Source organism: Ranitomeya variabilis, chromosome 1 (genome assembly GCF_051348905.1).
Source record: "Ranitomeya variabilis isolate aRanVar5 chromosome 1, aRanVar5.hap1, whole genome shotgun sequence".
Taxonomy (NCBI): Eukaryota; Metazoa; Chordata; class Amphibia; order Anura; family Dendrobatidae; genus Ranitomeya; species Ranitomeya variabilis.
In genome coordinates, this window is record NC_135232.1 from 879,138,232 (window position 1) to 879,162,142 (window position 23,911).

At 45.6% G+C, this 23,911-nt stretch overlaps 1 protein-coding gene across 2 annotated transcripts in view; it reads left to right on the top strand.

Moving 5' to 3' along the window:
- Positions 1–23,911, top strand: part of BANK1 (B cell scaffold protein with ankyrin repeats 1) — an 828,100-nt gene that overhangs the window by 247,786 nt on the left and 556,403 nt on the right. For both annotated transcript variants that reach the window (XM_077277945.1, XM_077277934.1), the window contains exon 5: positions 19,303–19,445. In XM_077277945.1, coding sequence (XP_077134060.1) covers positions 19,303–19,445 — 143 coding nt within the window. The remainder of the gene's footprint in view (positions 1–19,302; positions 19,446–23,911) is intronic.

Sequence of the window (23,911 nt, forward strand, 5' to 3'; positions counted from 1 at the left end):
AAGATCTCGGATTCTCGTCTCTAGACGGAGGCTTCAGTATCTGGTCAAATGGAAGGGCTATGGTCAGGAGGATAATTCCTGGGTGGTCGCCTCTGATGTTCATGCGGCCGATTTGGTTCGTGCCTTTCACGCTGCTCATCCTGATCGCCCTGGTGGTCATGGTGAGGGTTCGGTGACCCCTCCTTAAAGGGGGGGTACTGTTGTGAACTGTATTTCTTGGCTCCCTCTTGTGATCACTAGCGGTATGACACTTTGATTGTCTTTCTCCAGGTTGGTACCCACCTGGTTAGTTAGGCCTTGGGTGTTCCTATTTAGACTTCCTGGAAGCTCAGTCTAGTGCCTGGAATCGATGTAATCAGTCTATGTCTGTTTTCTCCTGACTCCTGGTCCTCTGATTTTTGCAAGAAAAGCTAAGTCCGCTTTCTTATTTTGGTTTATTGCATTTGTTCTTATTTTGTTCCAGCTTGTACAAAATGTGATTCCTGTTTTTGCTGGAAGCTCTAAGGGGGCTGATATTCTCCCCCCACACCGTTAGTCGGTGCGGGGGTTCTTGGATATTCAGCGTGGATATTTTTGTAGGGTTTTTGCTGACCGCATACGTCCGCTTCCTATTTTCTGCTATTAATTAGTGGGCCTCTCTTTGCTAAATCTAGTTCATACTTACGTTTGTCTTTTCTTCTTACCTCACCGTTATTATTTGTTGGGGGCTTGTATATTAACTTTGGGGTCCTTTCTCTTGAGGCAAGTGAGGTCTTATTTTCTCTGAAAGGGTTAGTTAGTTCTCCGGCTGGTGCGAGACGTCTAGAACCAACGTAGGCACGTTCCCCGGCTGCTTCTAGTTGTTTGTGCTAGGATCAGGTATGCGGTCAGCCAAGTTACCACCTCCCTATGAACTGGTTTTTGTGGTTGCGGACTTAGCTACAACTCCTGAGATCCTCTACCACTAGGATCATAACAGGGTGGGGTGATGCAGAGCAGGCAGACATCACGCCTCAAGCAGGGGGCAGCAATTCTTGGCCAGTTGGCAGTCTGCAGCACATGGCTGATTTCATGCTGCAGTGCCTGAGAAACGACCGCCGCATCGCCCACATTCTTACCATGGCTGATTATTGGGTGTTCACCCTCCTCGACCCGCGCTACAGGGACAATTTGCAAACCCTCATACCACCGTTGCAGCGGGAGCGTAAAATGCGGCTGTACCAAGACACACTGGTGCAGTCCATCATCTTCTCCAGTCCAATCGAGAGAAGTGCTGCACCTGCTACTGCTTTGCAAAGCAGCTCTGTGCGTAGAGGCAGTGGAGGAATCTCTGCACAAAGTGGTAGCAGAAGCAGTGGCCCAGCAAAAGCCAAGACCAGTCTGTTCCAACAGTGTAAAGTTTTGTGTGCCCGCCACAAATGTCTACACCATCACTGACAGTGACGGATCCAGTCAGCAGGAGGCCACGTTTCTGTCAGATGGTGACAGACTACATGTCTTGCACTCTCAGTGTACTCCCAGAGGGCTTTTCCCCCTTCAAGTTTTGGGTCTCTAAGCTGGATACATGGCCAGAGCTTAGCCAGTATGCATTGGAGGTGCTGGCTTGCCCTGCTGCCAGTGTATTATCAGAACGCGTCTTTAGTGCTGCAGGTGGTGTACTAACAGGCCGTTGCATGCGACTATCATCCGATAACGTTGACCGGCTTACTTTTTTGAAAATGAACAAGGCCTGGATCTCACAGGAATTTGCCACTCCTCTTACCGATTAAATAATTGGTTGCCAACAGTATCCAGGTCTCCAGCTGTGTTCATGTTTCAACCACCTGAACTTTAATCCCTGGGCTCCAACACCACCAGTTGCTGCCCAGAAGTGCCGGCTGCACAGACAACACATGACCCAGTGTTATTGGGTTTCAGTAATGTCCGCTAATCCCCTGCTATGTATCCGGCAACGTGTCCACGCTGGAACTACAACAGCAATTAAAGGGAACCTGTCCCCCCCCAGGCATCTGTAACTGAAAGAGCCACCTTGTGTAGCACAAATGCTGCACAAGGAACAGGTGGCTCCTTTAGTTCTGCTTCTTGCACACGCTGCACTTAACACTTATAAAATATGTGTCCCCTCATACAGTGAAACCGTCCCGTAGGTGGGACTTTCTTTTGCTATGAGACGTAGCACAGCCGGCATTCATACCCCCATGGTGCCAAGTGCTGCCTCCTCAGCATTGTTTGCATCTGTCCCGGAGCCAGCACTGTTATGTTTAACCTTGGGCATGCACAGTTAGCGCTGCCTGTCTTCTAACATTATTTTGTGTCATGGTAACTGTGCCTGTGCGGCCACACCACCCGAGAAACCGCCTCGCAGTGTCTTCTGATTTAGTCCCACTGCAGGGCTGGGATTCCTGGGCATGCACAGTGCATATCTTCGCCTTTCCCTCTTCTCCCTCCACCTTCTACAGACAGTGTGGCATCAGTTGATCCCAATTCACATGCCACGGCCATGATGCCGCACACTCTGAAGAAGGTGGATGGAGAGTAGTGAGAGGTGAAGATATGCACTGCGCATGCCCAGGAATCCCAGCCCTGCAGTGGGACTAAATCTGAAGACACTGCGAGGCGGTTTCTCGGGCGGTGCGGCCGCACAGGCACAGTTACCATGACACCAAATGATGTTAGAAGATGGGCAGCGCTAACTGCGCATGGACACGTTTTAACATAAAAGCGCGGGCTCCGTGACAGATTCAAGCAACGCTGATGAGGCGGCGCCCGACGTCATGGGGGTGTGAATGCCGGCTGTGCTGCGTCTCATCACGATGGAAAGTACCACCTGTGGGACGGTATCACGGTATCAGGGGACACATTTTATAAGTGTTTAGTTCACCGTGTGCAAGGAGCATAATTAAAAGAACCACCTTGTGCTGCACAAGTTGGATCTTTCAGTTGCTAATGCATGGGGGGGTTAAAGGTTCACTTTTAACTTGACCCAATTAGGCCTCGGCCTACACTCAGCTCCTCCTGCTGTTCCCTGGGCTCTAACACCGCCAGTTGGTGCCTGGAAGTGCTGGCTGCACAGTCAACAGTCTCTCCTCTGTTATTGGGGTTCAGTAACGTCAGCTGTTCCCCAGCTGTGTGTGCGGCAATACCTCCAATCTGCTCCTCCTGCAGTCCCTGGGCTCTAACACCGCCAGTTGGTGCCTGGAAGTGCTGGCTGCACAGTTAACACTTGCTGCCGTGTTATTGGGGTTCAGTAATGTCAGCTGATTCCCAGCTGTGTATCTGGCAAAACAAATCTGCTCCTCCTGCTGTCCCGGGGCTCTAACACCGCCAGTTGGTGCCTGGAAGTGCTGTCCGCACAGTCAACAGTCGCTCCTCTGTTATTGGGGTTCAGTAACGTCAGCTGTTCCCCAGATGTGTGTGTGGCAATACCTCCAATCTGCTCCTCCTGCTGTCCCTGGGCTCTAACACCGCTAGTTGGTGTGTGGAAGTGCTGGCGGCACAGTTAACACTTGCTGCCGTGTTATTGGGGTTCAGTAATGTCAGCTGATTCCCAGCTGTGTATCTGGCAAAACAAATCTGCTCCTCCTGCTGTCCCTGGGCTCTAACACCGCCAGTTGGTGCCTGGAAGTGCTGTCCGCACAGTCAACAGTCGCTCCTCTGTTATTGGGGTTCAGTAACGTCAGCTGTTCCCCAGCTGTGTCTGCGGCAATACCTCCAATCTGCTCCTCCTGCTGTCCCTGGGCTCTAACACCACCAGTTGGTGCCTGGAAGTGCTGTCCGCACAGTCAACAGTCGCTCCTCTGTTATTGGGGTTCAGTAACGTCAGCTGTTCCCCAGCTGTGTGTGCGGCAATACCTCCAATCTGCTCCTCCTGCTGTCCCTGGGCTCTAACACCGCCAGTTGGTGCCTGGAAGTGCTGTCCGCACAGTCAACAGTCGCTCCTCTGTTATTGGGGTTCAGTAACGTCAGCTGTTCCCCAGCTGTCTGTGCGGCAATACCTCCAATCTGCTCCTCCTTCTGTCCCTGGGCTCTAACACCGCCAGTTGGTGCCTGGAAGTGCTGTCCGCACAGTAAACAGTTGCTCCTCTGTTATTGGGGTTCAGTAACGTCAGCTGTTCCCCAGCTGTGTGTGCAGCAATACCTCCAATCTGCTCCTACTGCTGTCCCTGGGTTCTAACACCACCAGTTGGTGCCTGGAAATGCTGTCCGCACAGTCAACAGTCGCTCTTCTGTTATTGGGGTTCAGTAACGTCAGCTGTTCCCCAGCTGTGTGTGCGGCAATACCTCCAATCTGCTCCTCCTGCTGTCCCTGGGCTCTAACACCGCCAGTTGGTGCCTGGAAGTGCTGTTCGCACAGTAAACAGTCGCTCCTCTGTTATTGGGGTTCAGTAATGTCAGCTGTTCCCCAGCTGTGTGCGCGGCAATACCTCCAATCTGCTCCTCCTGCTGTCCCTGGGCTCTAACACCGCCAGTTGGTGCCTGGAAGTGCTGTCCGCACAGTCAACAGTCGCTCCTCTGTTATTGGGGTTCAGTAATGTCAGCTGTTCCCCAGCTGTGTGCGCGACAATACCTCCAATCTGCTCCTTCTGCTGTCCCTGGGCTCTAACACCGCCAGTTGGTGCCTGGAAGTGCTGTCCGTACAGTCAACAGTCGCTCCTCTGTTATTGGGGTTCAGTAACATCAGCTGTTCCCCAGCTGTGTGTGCGGCAATACCTCCAATCTGCTCCTCCTTCTGTCCCTGGGCTCTAACACTGCCAGTTGGTGCCTGGAAGTGCTGTCCGCACAGTCAACAGTCGCTCCTCTGTTATTGGGGTTCAGTAACGTCAGCTTTTCCCCAGCTGTGTGTGCGGCAATACCTCCAATCTGCTCCTCCTTATGTCCCTGGGCTCTAACACCACCAGTTGGTGCCTGGAAGTGCTGTACGCACAGTCAACAGTCGCTCCTCTGTTATTGGGGTTCAGTAACGTCATCTGTTCCCCAGCTGTGTGTGCGGCAATACCTCCAATCTGCTCCTCCTTCTGTCCCTGGGCTCTAACACTGCCAGTTGGTGCCTGGAAGTGCTGTCCGCACAGTCAACAGTTGCTCCTCTGTTATTGGGGTTCAGTAACGTCAGCTGTTCCCCAGCTGTGTGTGCGGCAATACCTCCAATCTGCTCCTCCTGCTGTCCCTGGGCTAACACCGCCAGTTGGTGCCTGGAAGTGCTGGCTGCACAGTTAACACTTGCTGCTGTGTTATTGGGGTTCAGTAACGTCAGCTGCTCCCCTGCTGTGTATCTGGCAATGTGTCATGCGACCGCCACGCAGTGCCTCCAGTGCAGGCTTTGGCCTACACGCTGCTCCTCCTGCTGTCCCTGGGCTCCAACACCGCAGGTTGCTACCCGGAACTGCTGTTTGCACAGAGCCAAACACCTCGCCAATGTGTTAGTGGGGTTCAGGTAACGCCTGCTGCTCCCCTGCTGTGTATCCCTCAACGTGTCATGCGACCGCCACGCTGGCACAACTACTGAAATTTAAGGGAACCTGTCCCCCCCAGGCGTTTGTTACTGAAAGAGCCACCTTGTGCAGCAGTAATGCTGCAGAAGGAAAAGGTGGCTCTTTTAATTATGCTCCTTGCAAACGCTAAACTAGACACTTATGAAATGTGTCCCCTCACACCGTTAAACCGTCCCGTAGGTGGTACTTTCCTTTGTAATGTGACGCAGCACAGCCGTCATTCCTACCCCCTTGGTGCCATGCACCGCCTCCTCAGCATTGTTTGATTCTGTCACGGAGCCTGCGCTGTTATGTTATCCCTTGGCCAGGCGCACTTAGCGCTGCCTGTCTTCTGACATCATTTGGTGTCAAATGACACCTCCGCCTTCTTCAGACTGTGCGCCGTCAGCTGATCCCTAATAGCATGCCACGGCCATGACGCCGCACAGTCTGAAGAAGCCGGAGGGAGGGGAGTGAGAGGTGAGGATATGCACTGCGCATGCCCATGGATCCCAGGCCCGCAGTGGGATTACATTAGACGACACTGCGAGGCGGGATCTCGGGCAGCGCAGCCGCACAGGCGCAGCCAGCCTGACACCAAATGATGTCAGAAGACGGGCAGCGCTAAGTGCGCCTCGACAAGGGATAACATAACAGCGCAGGCTCCGTGACAGAATCAAACAACGCTGAGGAGGCGGCGCATGGCGCCAAGGGGGTAGGAACTACGGCTGTGCAACGTCACATTACAAAGGAAAGTCCCACCTCCGGGACGGTTTTACGGTGTTTTTGGGACACATTTCATAAGTGTCTAGTTCAGCGTTTGCAAGGAGCATAATTAAAACAGCCACCTTTTACTTTTGCAGCATTAGTGCTGTACAAGATGGCTCTTTCAGCAACAAACGCCTGGGGGGGGTTGAAGGTTCCCTTTCAACTTGCTCATCCAGTGCAGGCTTCGGCCTACACTCTGCTCCTCCTGCTGACCCTGGGATCTAACACCGCCAGTTGGTGCCCGGAAGTGCTGGCTGCACAGAGAAAAACACCCGTCAATGTGTCAGTGGGGTTCAGTAACGCCAGCTGTTCCCCTGCTGTGTAGCCGGCAACGTGTCCTGCAAACGCCACACAGACACAACAGATATTAAACTGCCTCCAGTGCAGGCTTCGGCCTACACTCTGTTCCTCCTGCTGACCCTGGGCTCTAACACTGCCAGTTGGTGCTCGGAAGTGCTAGCTGCACAGAGAAAAACACCAGCCAATGTGTCAGTGGGGTTCAGTAACGCCAGCTGTACCCCTGCTGTGTAGCCGGCATCGTGTCCTGCAAACGCCATGCAGACACAACAACTGAAATTAAAGGGAACCTGTCCCCCCAGGTATTTGTATGTATAACAGCCACCTTGTACAGCAGTAATGCTGCATTTGTACAAGGTGGCTTTCAGTTTTACTCCTTGCACACGCTGAACTAAACACTTATAATATGTTTCCCCTGATAATGTACAACCGTCCCGGAGATGTGACTTTCCTTCGTAATGACATGCAGCAACCCCCTAGCCAGTGTGCGCCACCTCCTTAGCGTTGTTTGAATCTGTCCCGGGCCTGCGCTGTAATGTTATCCCTTGGCCATCCGCAGTTAGCGCTGCCCGTCTTCTGACATCATTTGTAGTCAGGCTGGCTGCGCCTGTGCGGACGCGCTGCCCAAGATCACACGCCTCAGTGTCTTATTTATTCTCACTGCGGGGCTGGGTTTCATGGGAATGCGCTGTGCATATCTTCGCCTCTCACTCATCTCCTTCCGCCTTCTTCAGACTGTGCAGCTTCAAGGCCGTGGCATGCGATAAGGGGTCAGCTGACGCCGCACAGTCTGAAGCAGGAGTAAGGACATGAGTGACAGGCGCCGATATTTACTGCACAAGGCCATGAATCCCAGCCCCGCAGTGTAAGTAAATCAGAAGACACTGCGGGGCTGGGATTCATGGCCTTGCGCAGTAACAGCGCATGTCCAAGGGATAACACACCATCGCAGACTACGGAACACAAAAAAGCAACACTCAGGAGGCAGCGCCCAGCACCAAGGTGGTATTTTTGACAGCTGTGCTGCGTCTCATTAAGAAGGAAAGTCCCGCCTCCAAGACAGTTTGACTGTATAAGGGGGTAAATTTTATACGTGTTTCATTCAGCGTGTGCAAGGAACAAAATTAAAAGAGCAATCTTTTACTTGTGCAGCATTACTGCTCCACAAGGTGGCTCTTCTAGTTTGTAACACCTGAGGGGGGGTTTAAAGGTTGCCTTTCAATTTGCTCCAATTAGGCTTCGGCCTACACTCTGCTCCTCCTGCTGTCCCTGGGCTCTAACTCCACCAGTTGGTGCTCGGAAGTGCTAGCTGCACAGAGAAAAACACCCGTCAATGTGTCAGTGGGGTTCAGCAATGCCAGCTGTTCCCCTGCTGTGTTGCCAGCAACGTGTCCTGCGAATGCCATGCAGACACAAAGCTGCCTCCAGTGCAGGCTTCGGCCTACACTCTGCTCCTCCTTGATTCCCTGGGCTCTAACACTGCCAGTTGGTGCCCGGTAGTGCTGGCTGCACAGAGAAAAACACCCGCCACTGTGTCAGTGGGGTTCAGCAATGCCAGCTGTTCCCCTGCTGTGTAGCCGGCATCATGTCCTGCAAACGCCACGCAGACACAACGGACCTACAAATGCCTCCAGTGCAGGCTTCGGCCTACACTCTGCTCCCCCTGCTGACCCTTTGCTCCAACACCGCTAGTTGGGGCTCTAGGAAGACAACCTTGAATAGGTCCCCATCCTGGTTCCAGTACCGTCAGCTGGTTCCGGGTAGAGCCTTTGGCTTAGGTGCCTCCTTCTGGGTATCCGAGTTCCACCAACGTCAGGTGGTCCTTGGTAGTGCTTTCTGGCATGGGTACCTCCTGCTTAGTAACCGGGTTCCAGTAACGTCAGCTGGTCCTCGGTAGTTCCATTGGCTCTTGGACCTTCGGGTAGCCATCGGAGTTCCAGTTCCATCAGCTGGTTCTCGGCATTTTCTCAGCCTTCTTGTACCTTCTGTTACATTTCCAAGTTCAAGACCCTAAAGACGACGACCCAGAAGACCACCCCTAAGATGACGACGACACCAGAGACGACAACCACTGAGATGACAACCCTGGAGACGATGACCCTGAAGACCACCCCGATGACGACGACCCCGATGACGATGACCACGACCCCAGAGACGACGACCCTGGAGATGACGACATGGAAGACCGAGAAGCAGAAGAACAAGAGGCTGCAGAACAAAGAGCAGAAGAACATTAAGCATAAGACTAAACATCAGAGCAAAAGATATACTCTAAATTATAAGCAGAAGAAGGCTAAGCAATGTATGGGGGTGAGTCCGTTCCTCCTCGTGGTGCCCCTGGTTAAAGCCTGCTGCTGCAGGCCAAACTGAACGCCGACAAATCCTGTTTTATATCTTTTGCGACAGGCAGAACGGAAGGTGTAATCTTCAATCTTTGATAGATAACAACTACAGGAATGCCTGTCACACATAAGATTTTGATGAAGAAGAGGAATATGTAGGAGATTATGAACTTGAATATGAAGAAGAAGAAGAGTTGAATGAGAAGAATATGAAGATTTTTTTAAAAAAGAATAATAGGAAGAAGGTGAAGAAGAAGAGGAATAAGGTGGAGAAGAAGTTGATGAAAAAGATGCTGCTGCTGAGGATGATGAAGAAGAAAGTGTGTTAGAAGTAAAAAAAGGTGCAGAGCATGGAAGTAGAGAAACATAAATATCTGACAAAATCTAAAAAATCTAAACATAGTCAAAATGTTTTACACTCCGAACGTCTTAAAAAATTTATAATTCCTGCTATTCCATTTGAATAGGCCAAACCTCTATGCCTTTAATGTCCCCTCCACCTTCTCCGATACATTCTACGTTATTCTTAGTTGTTTTCCTTCATGTGGAATTAGGCTACAAGGAAATAAAGGGTTTATTTTAATTCCGATATTTTGCTCCCATTGACTTGCATTGGTATCGGGTATCGGCGAGATCCGATATTTTGCCGGTATCGGCCGATCCAATCCGATACCGATACTTTCGAATATCGGAAGGTATCGCTCAACACTAGTATTTAGTGTTTTCTCCTCAGCTGAGGATACAGAGAAAAAAGAGGTGGAACGACTCCTGGGGTATGTCTTCTTAGATGATTGACGACCATGCCATCTGTATACCCGATCCTGTTGGCGATCAGTCAAGTCGCATTGATATTTCTTGGTTTTATTTTGTACTAACCCTTTCCGGAGTATTGCTTGCGGTTCCAGGTGGTGATGTTTGTAGTCCAGTGACATCATCGCGACGGCACTGTGACCCGCAGCGTCATTGCAGCGCCCCAGAGACCTGGTCGTTGCAGTAACATCGCTCTGCCGATAAGGGGAGTGATGGTTCGTCTGATTGCAATAAAAGAGTTCACCTGACCAGGTATCACAGTCACACATTACACTTCACACTCTGGCCACCAGGGGGAGAAAAAGGTTCTATGTATTAGGCCACTCCTCACACTCTGGTAAAACTGGGGGTTGGATAGGAAGTTATGGAGAAGCTGACTGGGTTTTGCCCAGGTAACATCTAGTGAGAGGAGAGCGTTACTTGGGAAGATTCAGGGGGGTCCCTGTCAGGGGTGGGATCCTGGCAGAGGCCTAGCAAAGGACAGATCGTTACGGAGCCGTGCCTGCACCTCATTGCGGCGACATCTAAAAGAAAGGACACGAAGCGAAGTATATTGTGGAGAAGTGAGAAACGAGATCACAGCACAAAGGCGATAGAACCAGGAGTCGTGCCCCGAGATCGGCAACATCCTTCTGAGGTGCGTAGTCGGCGGCTGGAATGCCGAGGAAGTAATAGACTCTACGCATTACTTTGAACTACGGCAGGGCAGTTAACTCTAGGTTGGCTGTCTCACCTTTTACACCTGGTGAAGACAGCGGAGGCAGTTGTGGGAGAGGGACGTCTCTAGGGTCCCTATAAAATAACTCCAGGCCTACCCCGTCATACGGGTGCGTCCTATCCATATCATCTGGGGAACGGAGAGAAAGAACAGAAACATACATGACAGTTGTGAGGACTATCCCGTGGTGCTCAGCAGGGAAGTACTACAACACCCAGGCTCTAGTAGATAGGCTACTGATTTCCACCTGCAAAGGGAAATCTGGATGTGCCTTCGGACCGGCCGGTCTCAGCCAGCCCTGTTAACAGTGCTCTGGATTGCGGATGCCGAAGCCTTCAGTAAAGAGGTAAAGAGACTGCAACCCTGTGTCCTCGTTATTTACTGCGACCTACACCGTCACCTACATCTTTAATTGGGCACCCCTTAGCAGGGCCACGGACCGGGTCAGGCCACCGTGACATCCCCAGAACCGGGAGACCCGGTACCGAGCACCCCACTGCCCTGCGCTTTGGGGGCCGCTCCATCATCATGGAAGCCTGGAGTGATGCACTTCCCGGCGCGGTCGGCGGAACACATGCACCAGTGATTGATGAGGACATATGTTGGGATCTATTTAAAAGCAAGCTTGAGACACACTGCAGCACTGCCCCCTGACGAAGTCAACGCGAAACGCGCATTGGGGCTGCACGATGAGGAGCCAGAGGATACCACTTTATTGGTAAGATTTCTAGAACATGGAAGGTTATGATATGGTCAGGACACTGTTCCCTATGCTAATGAGCAATTTTGTTTGAGTTACACCTACTATCGCACCTTCCTGGTTATCTTTTCCTCTTTTTTAACAAAGCACTTTGCACTTTACCTTATGATATATGTGGTGACATCTGCTATACCCACCGACCTTTTTTCCACCTGTTTCTCTTGCTGAAATTCTAATGGCTATCAGTACCCTTATTGTAGTACTATTTACTTTGTGTGTACAATATTTGTATTGTTGTAATAAATTTATACCCCTTTTAAAATTTCTGGACTTAAACTCCATTCTCTCTCTTGGGTTATAAGGCTTGCATGCTGGAGTGTCCATTTTTCTATGGTTCTGTTTCTGCTCTCCCAAGTGGGGTTGAGCATGCATGACAGACTAACATATATGCTTCCCACTTTGGTCTGTATATATCTGATTAGAGACTGCACCATGGGAATTTTTCTTTTTTTAAAATAGTTAGCGTAGCGAACATTGCAGTCTAAGCGACGTCCAATTTTGGTTTTTTAGAAAAAAAATAGTAGTTAGTACAGTGTAGTTTTAGACGTAGCGTAGCCGGCGTCAGTGTTTGGTGACGTCCCTTTTCCCATCCCCCATCCCTGTTCCAGTACCCCCTTCCCCCCTCCAATTGAAAATTTAGCGCACTTGTTTGCTGTTTTTTTTGTGTGCGCTGCATCCTGCGCAGAGCATTTGTGCGCTTCCTGTGTCCGCAGCGCTATGATGAGTATCGCTACTGATCAAAGACTGTGTCACAGGAATTTTTCTCGTTTTAGCTAGTTAGCATAGCTGACATCGCAGTCTAAATGACATCTGTTTTTTTAGAAAAAAAAAAAAATAATTGTTAGTACAGTTGTAGTTTTAGACGTAGCAAGTAAGCGTAGCCGGCGTCACAGCGTTAGTGACGACCAATCTTTTATAGAAAAAAATCATATAGAGTAGTTCTATAGGTAGTGTATTAGGTATTGTCGGCGTCAGTGTTTGGTGATGTCCGATCTTGTTGTAGGGAAAAAAAATCGTACAGAGTAGTTTTATAGGTAGTGTGTTTGTTGCTATCTCCGGGTAATTTCTAGTGCATTAGGGGAGGGTACGTCACATTGTTTGTGATGTCCGTTTTTCTTTTGTAAAAAAATAATTAGTTGCGCCGAATACATTTTTAGCTAGTGCATTAGGGGAACGTACGTCACATTGTTGCTGACGTCCGTTTTTCTTTTGTAAAAAAGAATTATTTGCGGAGGGTAAATTTATAGAGAGGGCATTAGTGCAGTGAACGTCTAATTTTTTTTATACAAACTTTTTTTTTTTTACATTATATTTTCTTTTCATTTTTTTCTTTTCTACATTTTATCTGTATACTTTTTTTTCTCTCTGTTTTGTTATAATAAAGAGTACCTTATTACACAAGCCCCACACGTTACACATGTAAAAGCACCACTTACACACACATCCCCAGGGTTTGGGAAAAAAATAAAAATGGCGCTATTCACCAGAGGAGGCTTATGCCATCATTGCATGCGACACGGATTCAGCCATTGATGAAGATCCCACATTTCTCTATTCCTCCTCCTCATCTGGTGAAGAAGGACCCCCAACAAGGCTCCCTAGGACCCAGGCAATTCCTGCAGCAATCGATCCCATATGGATTGCACCCCCTAAAATTTTCAGCCCGTCATTCCGGATTTCAGCAGCAGCTCAGGAATCCAGATTGACACCACTGGCCTCACTGAAATTGACTTCTTCAAATTCTTTTTCAGTGAGGAAATAATAAATCTTATGGTATCCCAGATGAACTTTCCCAACAATTTTTCGCCCAAAACCCCACGTCATGATACGCCAGATGGACCCCCATAAATGCAGCAGAGATGATGACATTTTGGGGAATTTTGCTACGTATGGGCATAATAAAACAAAACAGAGATTCGTCAATACTGGAGTACTGACATTCTCTACAGTACACTGGTATTTCACATGGCCATGATAAGAAAACGTTTTGAAGGGATCCATACATTTTTGCATTATAATGATAATGCGCAGTGCACTCCCCGAGACGATCCTAACTTTGATCATCTATATAAAATTCAGCCAGTGGTGGAACACTTCAGCAGAAAATTTGCTGAGGCATACACACCTCAGAGGGACATCGCTATTGATGAATCTCATGTTCACTTCAAAGGAAGGCTAGAATCCTGACAATACCTGCCCAGTAAGAGGGCCAGGCACAGAATAAAGCTGTGCGAGAGTACCTCAGGGTACACCCAGAGATTTAGGGTTTATGAGGGGAAGGAAACCCAAATTAACCCCCCTGAATGCCCCCCCAGTCCTGGGGTGAGTGGGAAAATTGTGTGGGAATTGCTGCACCAACTGCTGGATAAGGGTTATCACCTCTACATTGATAACTTTTACACCAGTGTCCTACTCTTCAAGGCCCTCTCTGCTAGAGGTATAGTTGTATGTGGCACCATGCGAAAAAATCAGCGAGGCCTCCCTAAGCCGCTAATTGGGCAAACACTGAGAAAAGGGGAAAGCAGAGCCCAATGCAGCAACAACATGCTGGTGGTCAAGTATAAGGACAAAAGGGATGTCTTTATCCTGACCACCATAAACCGTGACAACATCACCCTTGTCACTGTTTGTGGAATCACAACACGAGTCCCAAAGCCAGATTGTGTCCTGGATTACAATCGGCACATGGGGCGTAGATCTCTCAGATCAAGTCCTTCAACCATACAGTGCCATGCGAAAAGCCAAAGTATGGTACAAAAAATTGGTCGTGCACCTTGTACAGATGGCAACGTATAATGCTTTTGTACTGTTCAGATCTGCAGGCAATACAGGGACCTTCCTTCAGTTTCAGGAGGAAGTCATCAAGGCCCTAATGTTTGGCACTCAGGGAGGTGAGGGTCCCAGTACTTCTGAATCTGATAGTGCCCGTATTGTCCCAGGTCAACATTTCCCAGGACAGGTTCCCCAAACAGCCAGGACAGGCCGATCACAAAAACAGTGCAGAATATGCTCCAAGAGGGGAATCCAAAAGGAAACAATTTACCATTGTGAAACCTGCCCTGAGAAACCTGTTTCAAAGCATACCACAGGTCCACAAATTAATAAAATTTGTTTATACCCTGTTGACACAACACACTTTTATAAATCTTATGTACCCCGCACATCTTACATATCACACCACATTATAAATTCATACACCAGTAAAACAAAAAGCATTATAATCAATGCTATAAAACTATGCCTCTAGATAAATTCCTTCAGGGGTGTAGTTTCCAAAATGGGGTCACTTGTGAGAGGTTTCCACAGGGGCTCTGCAAACGCAACATGACGCCTGCAGACCATTCCATCAAAATCTGCAATACAAAACGTTACTCCTTCCATTCCGAGCCCTGCCATGTGCCCAAACAGTGGTTTTCCACCACATATGGGGTATCAGTGTACTCAGAAGAAATTGCACAATAAATTTCCTGGTCCATTTTCTCCTTTTACACTTGTGAAAATAAAAAAAATCATTGGGAAAAATCATTTTTGTGGAAAAAATGTGATTTTTTTATTTTCACGGCTCTACGTTTTCAACTTCTGTGAAGCACCTGGGGGTTCAAAGTGCTTACCACACAGCTAGATAAGTTCCTTGAATGGTCTAGTTTCCAAAATGGGGTCACTTGTTGGGGTTTTCTGATGTTTAGGCACATCAGGGGCTCTTCAAACGCAACATGACGCCAGAAACCATTCCATCAAAATCTGCAATCCAAAATTTCACTTCTTCCATTCCGAGCCCTGCCGTGCGCCCAAACAGGGGTTTTACCCCACATATGGGCTATCGGCACACTCAGGAGAAATTGCACAACAACTTTTATTGTCTATTTTCTCCTTTTACACTTGTGAAAATAAAAAATCATTGCTGAAAAATCATTTTTGTGGAAAAAATGTGATTTTTTTATTTTCATGGCTCTACGTTTTAAACTTCTGTGAAGCACCTGGCGGATCAAAGTGCTCATTACACAGCTAGATAAGTTCCTTGAAGGGTCTAGTTTCCTAAATGGGGTCACTTGTTGGGGTTTTCCAATGTTTAGGCACATCAGGGGCTCTTTAAACGTAGCATGGCGTCCGCTATCAATTCCAACCAATTCTGCTTTAAAAAGTCAAAAGGTGCTCCTTCCCTTCCGAGCCCTACCATGCGCCCAAACAGTGGTTTTCCCCCACATGTGGGGTATCGGCAGAAATTGCACAACTACTTTTGTGGTCCATTTTCTCCTTTTACACTTGTGAAATTAAAAAAATTGTTGATGAAATATAATTTTTGTGACTAAAAAGTTAAATGTTCATTTTTTCTTTTCACGTTTCTTTAGCTGCTGTGAAGCACCTGAAGGGTTAATAAACTTCTTGAATGTGGTTTTGAGCACCTTGAGGGGTGCAGTTTTTATAATGGTGTTACTTTTTGGTATTTTCTTTCATATAGACCCCTCATAGTGACTTCAAATGTGATGTGGTCCCTAAAAAAATGGTTTTGTAAAATTTGTTGAAAAAATGAGAAATCGCTGGTCAACTTTTAACCATTATAACTTTCTAATAAAACAAATTTTGGTTCCAAAATTGTTCTGATGTAAAGTAGACATGTGGCAAATACTCTCTCAGTATTGTTTATTGCAGCATATTTACCTCTGACCCGTGGCGCCACCATATTTACCTCGGACCCGTGCGAAGGCACGCACGCCAAAACGCGCGTTGGGGTACTGGCGCCGCGGGTCCTGGGTAAATATGCTGCAATAAACATTGTTGTCTCCCCTTTAACCTTTATGATGCGTTTTGCTGGATACTATTTACCAGTATAGCGAGATTGTGTCCTAATATACATGGGATCTGCTATGCATGTGTTCTATGGTTATTTTAGGGTATAGGAATTATGAGATTGTATGGTGTTTACCTTTGACCTGTGGCTCCTTTGTAGTTGTAACCATCGTAGAATCCCAAAGTAATGTTATCATATGATTTTATGTGATTGTGGTTACTAATAATAAATTAATTGTTTTCTACTCTGATCCTAGTTGTGCAACTCTTTCTATGTAGGGGTTACTATATATGTCTTGCATGGGTCTTGCGAATTAGCAATCTCCTGTATGGGCACAGATGCTATATGAGGCTTACTGTGCATTGTTATCAAAATTGGCTTACTTTTTTTTAGCTAAAAGAATATGTGAGGCAATAATTTCAAGGGAATAGAATGTATATCTAACAAAAGTAGTGCTAAAGAAGATGGTTTTATTTTTAGGTGGAGTAGAGAAGAGATCAGATGAAAAGTAAATGACTAGGTGGAAGTGATTACTGGACAGCTCCAAAACGTGTGGATTAAATAACCTTTTTGGCCACAATTATGCCAGCAGAGTTGAGTAGAAGAGGGGAACAGAGAGTGAAGCCTCATTGGGGTGTAATACCATCCTAAAACTGTTTTCATATAGGATTTAAGATAAGAGGCACATTTGAAGGTGTGAGCAGCAAAAACTAGTGAGCTTTTCCATTCACTGCTCAAGAATGTCTTAATAAATTCATTTTCCCATGATAAAAAGGGAGTCAACTTTATAAAAAAAAAATCATGTCTATTTAATTATATATGGGCTTTAGGCCCACTTTAGTGGATGAAACATTTAAAATTTTAATCCTGAGTTAACCTTTCCCTAAGATAGGTGAAAATGCTGTAATGCATGCTGAATTTTGAGATATTTATATTATTATTATTATTATTATTATTTATTGTTGTTATAGCGCCATTTATTCCATGGCGCTGTACAAGTGAGGAGGGGTATACATAATAACAAGTACAATAATCTTGAACAATACAAGTCATAACTGGTACAGTAGGAGAGAGGACCCTGCCCGCGAAGGCTCACAATCTACAAGGGATGGGTGAGAATACAGTAGGTGAGGGTAGAGCTGGTCATGCAGCGGTTTAACGGTTTAACTCTTTATTGGGATTTTGAAATGATAAAGTAAAGAAGCAAAAGAGTGGAGACTAGGACTTTTATACAAATCTTTCCCTAGTACAATGCCTCATTTTGTCCAATCTATAATATTAAGATCTGGTATTAAGAGTTTTAAGGTTTCCAATGGAGTTATGGCCATAACAGGGGCTGAGGCATTATAAAGTTTTCTCCGGAATGCTTTCCAGCTGGAGATGGATGACACCGTCAGAGGAGGAGCATCTATCTTTTTAGGTGAAGCAATCAAAGATGCACTAAATAGAGCTTTTAGATTTTTAGAGGCTGCACATTGTGATTCAATTTGAACCCAATTACAAGTTTTATTTCCATTCCACCATGCTTTAACTTGATCTAATTGGGTAGCTAGATAATAGTTATGTATATTAGGGACGTTGAGCCCTCCAAATTTCTTAGGTCTTTTCATAAGTTGATTAGATTAGCGAGGTCTTTTGTTCCTCCACACAAAAGTGTTTAAGATTCTGTTTATCTGATAGAAAAAAGTTTTTGGGAGGGAGATTGGAACAGTGTGAAACGAGTATAATAATTTGGGTAATGAGAACATCTGAATGGCCGCAACACATCCCAACCATAAAATCTCATATTGGCCAATTTTATTTAGGTCAGATTCTAGGGTCTGTAATAAAGGAAGATGATATGATTTATATAAAGTTGATGTACATATAGTTATTGATGTTCCTAAATTTGTAATATGGTCCTGACACCAATCAAGAGGAACATTCTTTTGTAAATGTAGTAGAACTTCATCTTGGGTGTTTAAAGGCAGAATCTGGAATTTGTTTTTATTTATTTTATAGTATGACATGTTTCTGAAATGTTTGATTGTCTCTAGGTCTTCCCAATTGGGAATTCTCAGGCTCGACTAAGGTTAAAATCATGTCATGAGAATAAAATGAAATGCTATGTGAACTTCCAGAAATCTCCACCCTCTTGATTCTTTAATTTTACCTAATTACCTATGCCAAAGGTCCAATAGTGAGCACAAACACCAGGGGGGACAGGGCGCATCCCTCTCTTGTTTCGTTTGCTATTAAAATATTTTTCAAATAAGGTGCCATTAGCATAAACTCTTGCTGAGGGTGTGGAGTAAAGGGCTTTAATAGCATTTAGTATTGAGCACCAGAACCCTATTCGACCTAACACCGAGAAGGTAAACGACCAGTTAACCCAGTCAAATGCCTTCTCGGCATCCCAGGCAGCGACACTGTTGCATAGGCGATATTGTGGTGCAATACATGGAGAGGGAGATGTCAGCTTTAGGGAGGTGAGTAGATGAAAGTAGTAGACGAAATTCAGTTTTGGAAAGGTTAAGTTTCAGATATAAAGCTGACATGATGTTGGAATCTGCAGACAAAGAGTCACTGGTGTTTTGTAGTACAACCGGGGTAAAGTCAGAGGATGATGTGTATAGTTGTGTGTCTTCAACATAAAGATGGTACTGAAAGCCAAATTTGCTGATGGTTTGTCCAATTGGGGCAGTGTAGAGAGAGAGAAGAGGGCCCAGAACTGAACCCTGAGGGACCCCAATAGTGAGAGGGAGAGGAGATGAAGTGGAGCCAGCAAATGATACACTGAAGGAGCGGTAAAAAAGATATTAAGAGAACCAGGAGAGAACAGTATCCTTTATGCCTATTGATTGGAGCATGGAGAGTAGGAGATAATGGTCAACAGTGCCGAAAGATAAAGAGAGATCAAGAAGAATGAGCAGAGAGTGGTCACCATTATGTTTTCCTGTCAAAATTCCATTGGTCACTTTGATGAGAGCAGTGTCTGTAGAATGTAGAGGGCAGAAGCCAGACTGTGATTGATCAAGGAGAGAGTGAGGCGGAAGTAGACCAGATGCTCCAAGAGTTTAGAGATGAAAGGGAGATTGAAGCATGGTCTGTACTTATTTTTGCAGGATGGGTTGAGAGAGGGGCGTTGTTTTTAAAAAATGCAATAATGATAGATTGTTTGAAGGACGAGGGGAATATACCAAAGGAGGGAGAGATTGAAGATTTTAATTAGGTGAGTAGTGACAACTGGAGAGAGAGATTGGAGTAGGTGTGAGGGAATGGGGTCAGTAGTGCATGTAGTAAGATGAGACCATTACTTTATTCCAACCATTAATGCAGAAAGACATACTGTATATGTTATTCACATACATATTTATGTTTTTTTTAATTAGATTTTCCTCCCGGTGAAGTCACAGTGAATGTTTGCTGCGGAGAATTCATTAAAATTTCAACCCAGATTGAATACTTCTCAACAGCTGAGGATCTTAAGCATCTACTCCTGAAAAATATTGATCCAGTAGCATTCATATGTCAGGTAAAAATACAACAATGCACTATATGAATATACAGTGGAATGTAAACGTTTGGGCACCCCTGGTCAAAATTACTGTTTTTGTGATACTGTGAACAGTTAAACAAGTTGAAAATGAAATAATCTCTAAAAGGCCTAAAGTTAAAGGTGACACATAAAGGGAACACTAAAATCCCACCTCCTAGATATCACTCAATGAAATATTTCAGTTGGAAATCTTTATTCATTACATAGTGGAATGTGTTGAGAACAATAAAACATAAAAATGATCTATGTAAATCACAACTAATATTCCATGGAGGTCGGGATTTGGAATGATACTCAAAATCAAGGTGGAAAATCAAATTACAGACTGGTCCGACTTCAGTGGAAATGCCTCAAGACAAAGAAATGATGTTCTGTTGTGTGTGTGTGTGTGGCCTCCATGTGCCTGTATTACCTCCTTACAATGCCTGGGCATGCTCCTGATGAGGCGGTGGATGGTCTCCTGAGAATTCTCCTCCCAAATCTAGACTAAAGCATCCGCCAACTCCTGGACAGTCTGTTGTGCAACGTGACGTTGGTGGATGGTGCGAGACATGATGTCCCAGATGTGTTTTCAATCGCTTGGCCATCTTATAGCCTCCACTACTAGGATGGACCACATGGAACTGGCGGATAACCAAGTAGCCCCCAATAAATCAAAAAACAGATTTCTACCTTGTGGGGCCTGTTTTGGATGTATGCACACTACTTTCAGGAAAACAAGACAGCTAACATTCCTGGATTCGGATGGAACTAAGGAGTTTGTCATTAAAAACCATATATCTTGCCACTCCATGGGTGTAATATAAATTATCTAATGTCCGTGTAAAAAGCTCTATGTTGGTCGCACGAAACGACAACTTAAGGAGTGGATAAAAGAACACTTTAAGAATATCCTGAAAAGCTACTTGGGACATCCCCTCTCACGCCCTTTCAAAGATAAGCAAGGGCAATCACTGAAAGGTGTTCATTTTTGTGGGATCCAGGTTGTACCCCCAAACTGGAGAGGGGGAACTTTATTAAACAAATGTCCAGAAAAGTATCACAATGGATCTTCACTCTCGACAGTTTAGCCCCTAAAGGCTAGAACTGTACGCCTTTTAAGTACTATCCCAAGTTACGTGTAACATATCCATATAAAACAACTAGTTAGTGCAACTAAATATAGCCCATTGGCTGCATGTACACGTTATTTGGGGTTGATACTTTTTGAGTCGATGGTTTTGAGACCACTAATCTTGAAATTTAAATTAATCGAATGTCAATATTAGAACTAAAAATAAAAATATTAATATAATTAATGAATATTGATGAGCGAATATACTCGTTACTCGAGATTTCCCAAGCACGCTCGGGTGTTCTCCGAGTATTTTTTAGTACTCGGAAATTTAGTTTTTATTGCCGCAGCTAAATGATTTACATCTGTTAGCCAGCAAAAGTACAGTACATGTGGGGGTTGCCTGGTTGCTAAGGAATCCCCACATGTACTTATGCTGGCTATCAGATGTAAATCATTCAGCTGCAGCAATAAAAACTAAATTTCCGAGCACTAAAAAATACTTGGAGGACACCCGAGCATGCTCGAGAAATCTCAAGTAACGAGTATATTCGATCATAACTATTAATGAAGCCAATGTTACCAATACCATTGTCATTTCATGTGTGGATATATTATGGGTATGAGGAGCCCACTATATCCTCCTTGTTAAATTTAAATTTCCTTTTAAATTTATTTTTAAATTCCTGTCCTTATTGATATGAATAAGTGTTTTTTTTTTATATATATATAAACAAGTAGTGGCACAAATATAAATCTTAGTCTAGTTTTTATAGCGAGTTTTAATTCTAATAAAGTAATATTTTAACTAGTTTTCAGAAACACATCAACCCAGTGGGCAACACACCATTCATCCTTGACTATTATAGGACTAAACTGCATGTTAGGCCAACAGTGAGTTAATGGCGTATGGCAAGAGGTCTGGCTGACCCCTATATACGGAGCTACTGACAGGGGGCTGTAACCCTGATGAAGAAGTGCGGCACACTTCGAAACACATTGGTTAATTCTGGCCCCGGCAATGCTCCATACCTCAGTGACGTCACACACTGCCGAGCAGTGCCCAACATTTTTTCTTCTCTCTGTGCAACCAGAGACACCACCGGCCGGGACGTCCCTGGCTCTGCGTAGCGCCGCTCTGCCTACTGCATAGAGCCTTGGGCGGTGCACACTCAGCAATTCATTCACCCAGCCCAGCACAGACTTGCAGCAGGTTTGCAATCACCTGCAAAACACTGGTGGACACCTGCACACTTTTCAAGCTCTCACCTACCGTACTCCTTGTGAATCCTAAGGTATTTGAACCACATTAGTGTGCATTTAAACAGAACCCACTGTTAAATGCAATTGTCAAGTGCCTCTGGTCTGATTTCTATGTGCATCTATGGCAGTGATTTGAGCGAGCCATAGCTTTAATGCTTTGTTCAGTGAATATTGAGTAGCAACCACTAATAGCTGTACACATATAAGCTCTTGTTACAAAGTATTTGTTCAGGTGGGTAGTTAGTTTGACATGAACCTACTTTTTAGCGTGGCATTTTTGTTTATTATTATTGTTTTTATTATTATTGATGGAAATTGGCACAGTGTACATCTAATACCAGCAGCTTTATCCTTCTTTGAGTGTTTACCAGTAACCTTCTCTTTTCTTATTGAGTGCAGCGCCGGTGTGGTTTTGTATTTGTATTAAGTAATGAAAATAGTCTGAGATATCAAATATATTAACTGAAATATCTGAGAACTAATAATATACAATTAGCAACGTGTATTGCGTTAGATGTCACCTGCAACATAAGATGGCTGATTGACAGTCAACAGGATTTAAAGAGTACCTATTGACAGATTGTGGCTGTGCCTTGTAAGAAAACAGTTGACATCTGCTGCTGACTGATTATTTTATTAAATTACACTTATTAATAAAAATGCTGACAAGTCTGCTTAATGGAGAGCTAAAGGATTTGACATTGTAGTAATTGTTGGTTCCAAACTTCTAAGTTATGGAATCTTGGCATTCAGTGTTGTGGATTCTGTTTGTGGGCTCCCTCTGGTGGTTGCTGCTGGTACTGGGTGACTTTGGTGGGTTGCGGCCTTTGGTTTCCACCTGTCCATCAGAGGCTGGGTGTTTCCTATTTTACCTGGCCTTTCTGTCATTCCCTTGCCGGCTATCAATGTATTCAGATGTGCTCTGTTTGGTTCCTGCCTACTTGCTCCCAGATCTTTCAGGATAAGCTAAGTGCTGATTTTCAGTTGTTTGGTTTTTTGTCCAGCTTGCTTATTATGTCTCTATGCTAGCTGGTAGCTCTAGTGGACTGAGGTTCTCCCCATGTGCCATGAGTTGGCACATGGGTTCTTGTAATCTCAGGATGGTTTTTTGATTAGGGTTTTTTGCTGACCGCTCAGTCCCCTTTTGTATCGTTCTGCTTTCTAGTTTACAGCGGGCCTCAATTTGCTAAAACTATATATATCATCTCTATGTGTGTGCCTTCCTCTCATTTCACCGTCAATACATGTGAGGGGGCAACTATATCTTTTGGGGTTCATTCCTCTGGAGGCAAGTGAGGTCTTTATTTTCTCTGCAGTACTAGTTAGCTCTTAGGCTGGTGCGTGGCATCTAGAACCAACGTAGGCACGCTCCCTGGCTATCTCTAGTTGCGTTTGTCAGGCGTAGGGCAGCGGTCAGCCCAGGTTCCATCACCCTAGAGCTCGTCCGTTATCTATTTGTACTTTGCTTGTCCTGTGCTATCCCTAGCCATTGGGGATTCATGACAGTATAGCCGGCCTACAAAGTGTTAATTGTTTGGGCTGAAGCAGGAGAAAAAGAAGTGTTTAAGGGAAATTTTTTTTTTTTTTTCCCTTCAGAGTTTTGCTGCCTAGCCCTTAATTGCTGTCTAGCTGTTTCTTACCTCCTCTTAACCCTTGAATGGCTCTGATCTTAGCTGTTTAACATGGATGTCCAGAGTTTGGCTTCCAGCCTGAGTAATCTCGCGGCAAAAGTTCAAAACATACAGGATTTTGTTGTTCACACTCCCATGTCTGAACCTAGAATTCCTATTCCAGAGTTCTTTTCTGGAGATAGATCTACCTTCCTGAATTTCAGGAACAATTGTAAATTGTTTCTTTCTTTAAAATCTCGCTCCTCTGGAGACCCTGCTCAACAGGTCAAGATTGTAATATCTTTCCTGCGGGGCGACCCTCAGAATTGGGCATTTGCATTGGCACCAGGGGATCCTGCATTGCTCAGTGTGGATGCGTTTTTTCTGGCATTGGGATTGCTCTATGAGGAACCTAACCTAGAGATTCAGGCTGAAAAGGCTTTATTAGCCCTCTCTCAGGGGCATGATGAAGCGGAAATATATTGTCAAAAATTTCGGAAATGGTCGGTGCTTAC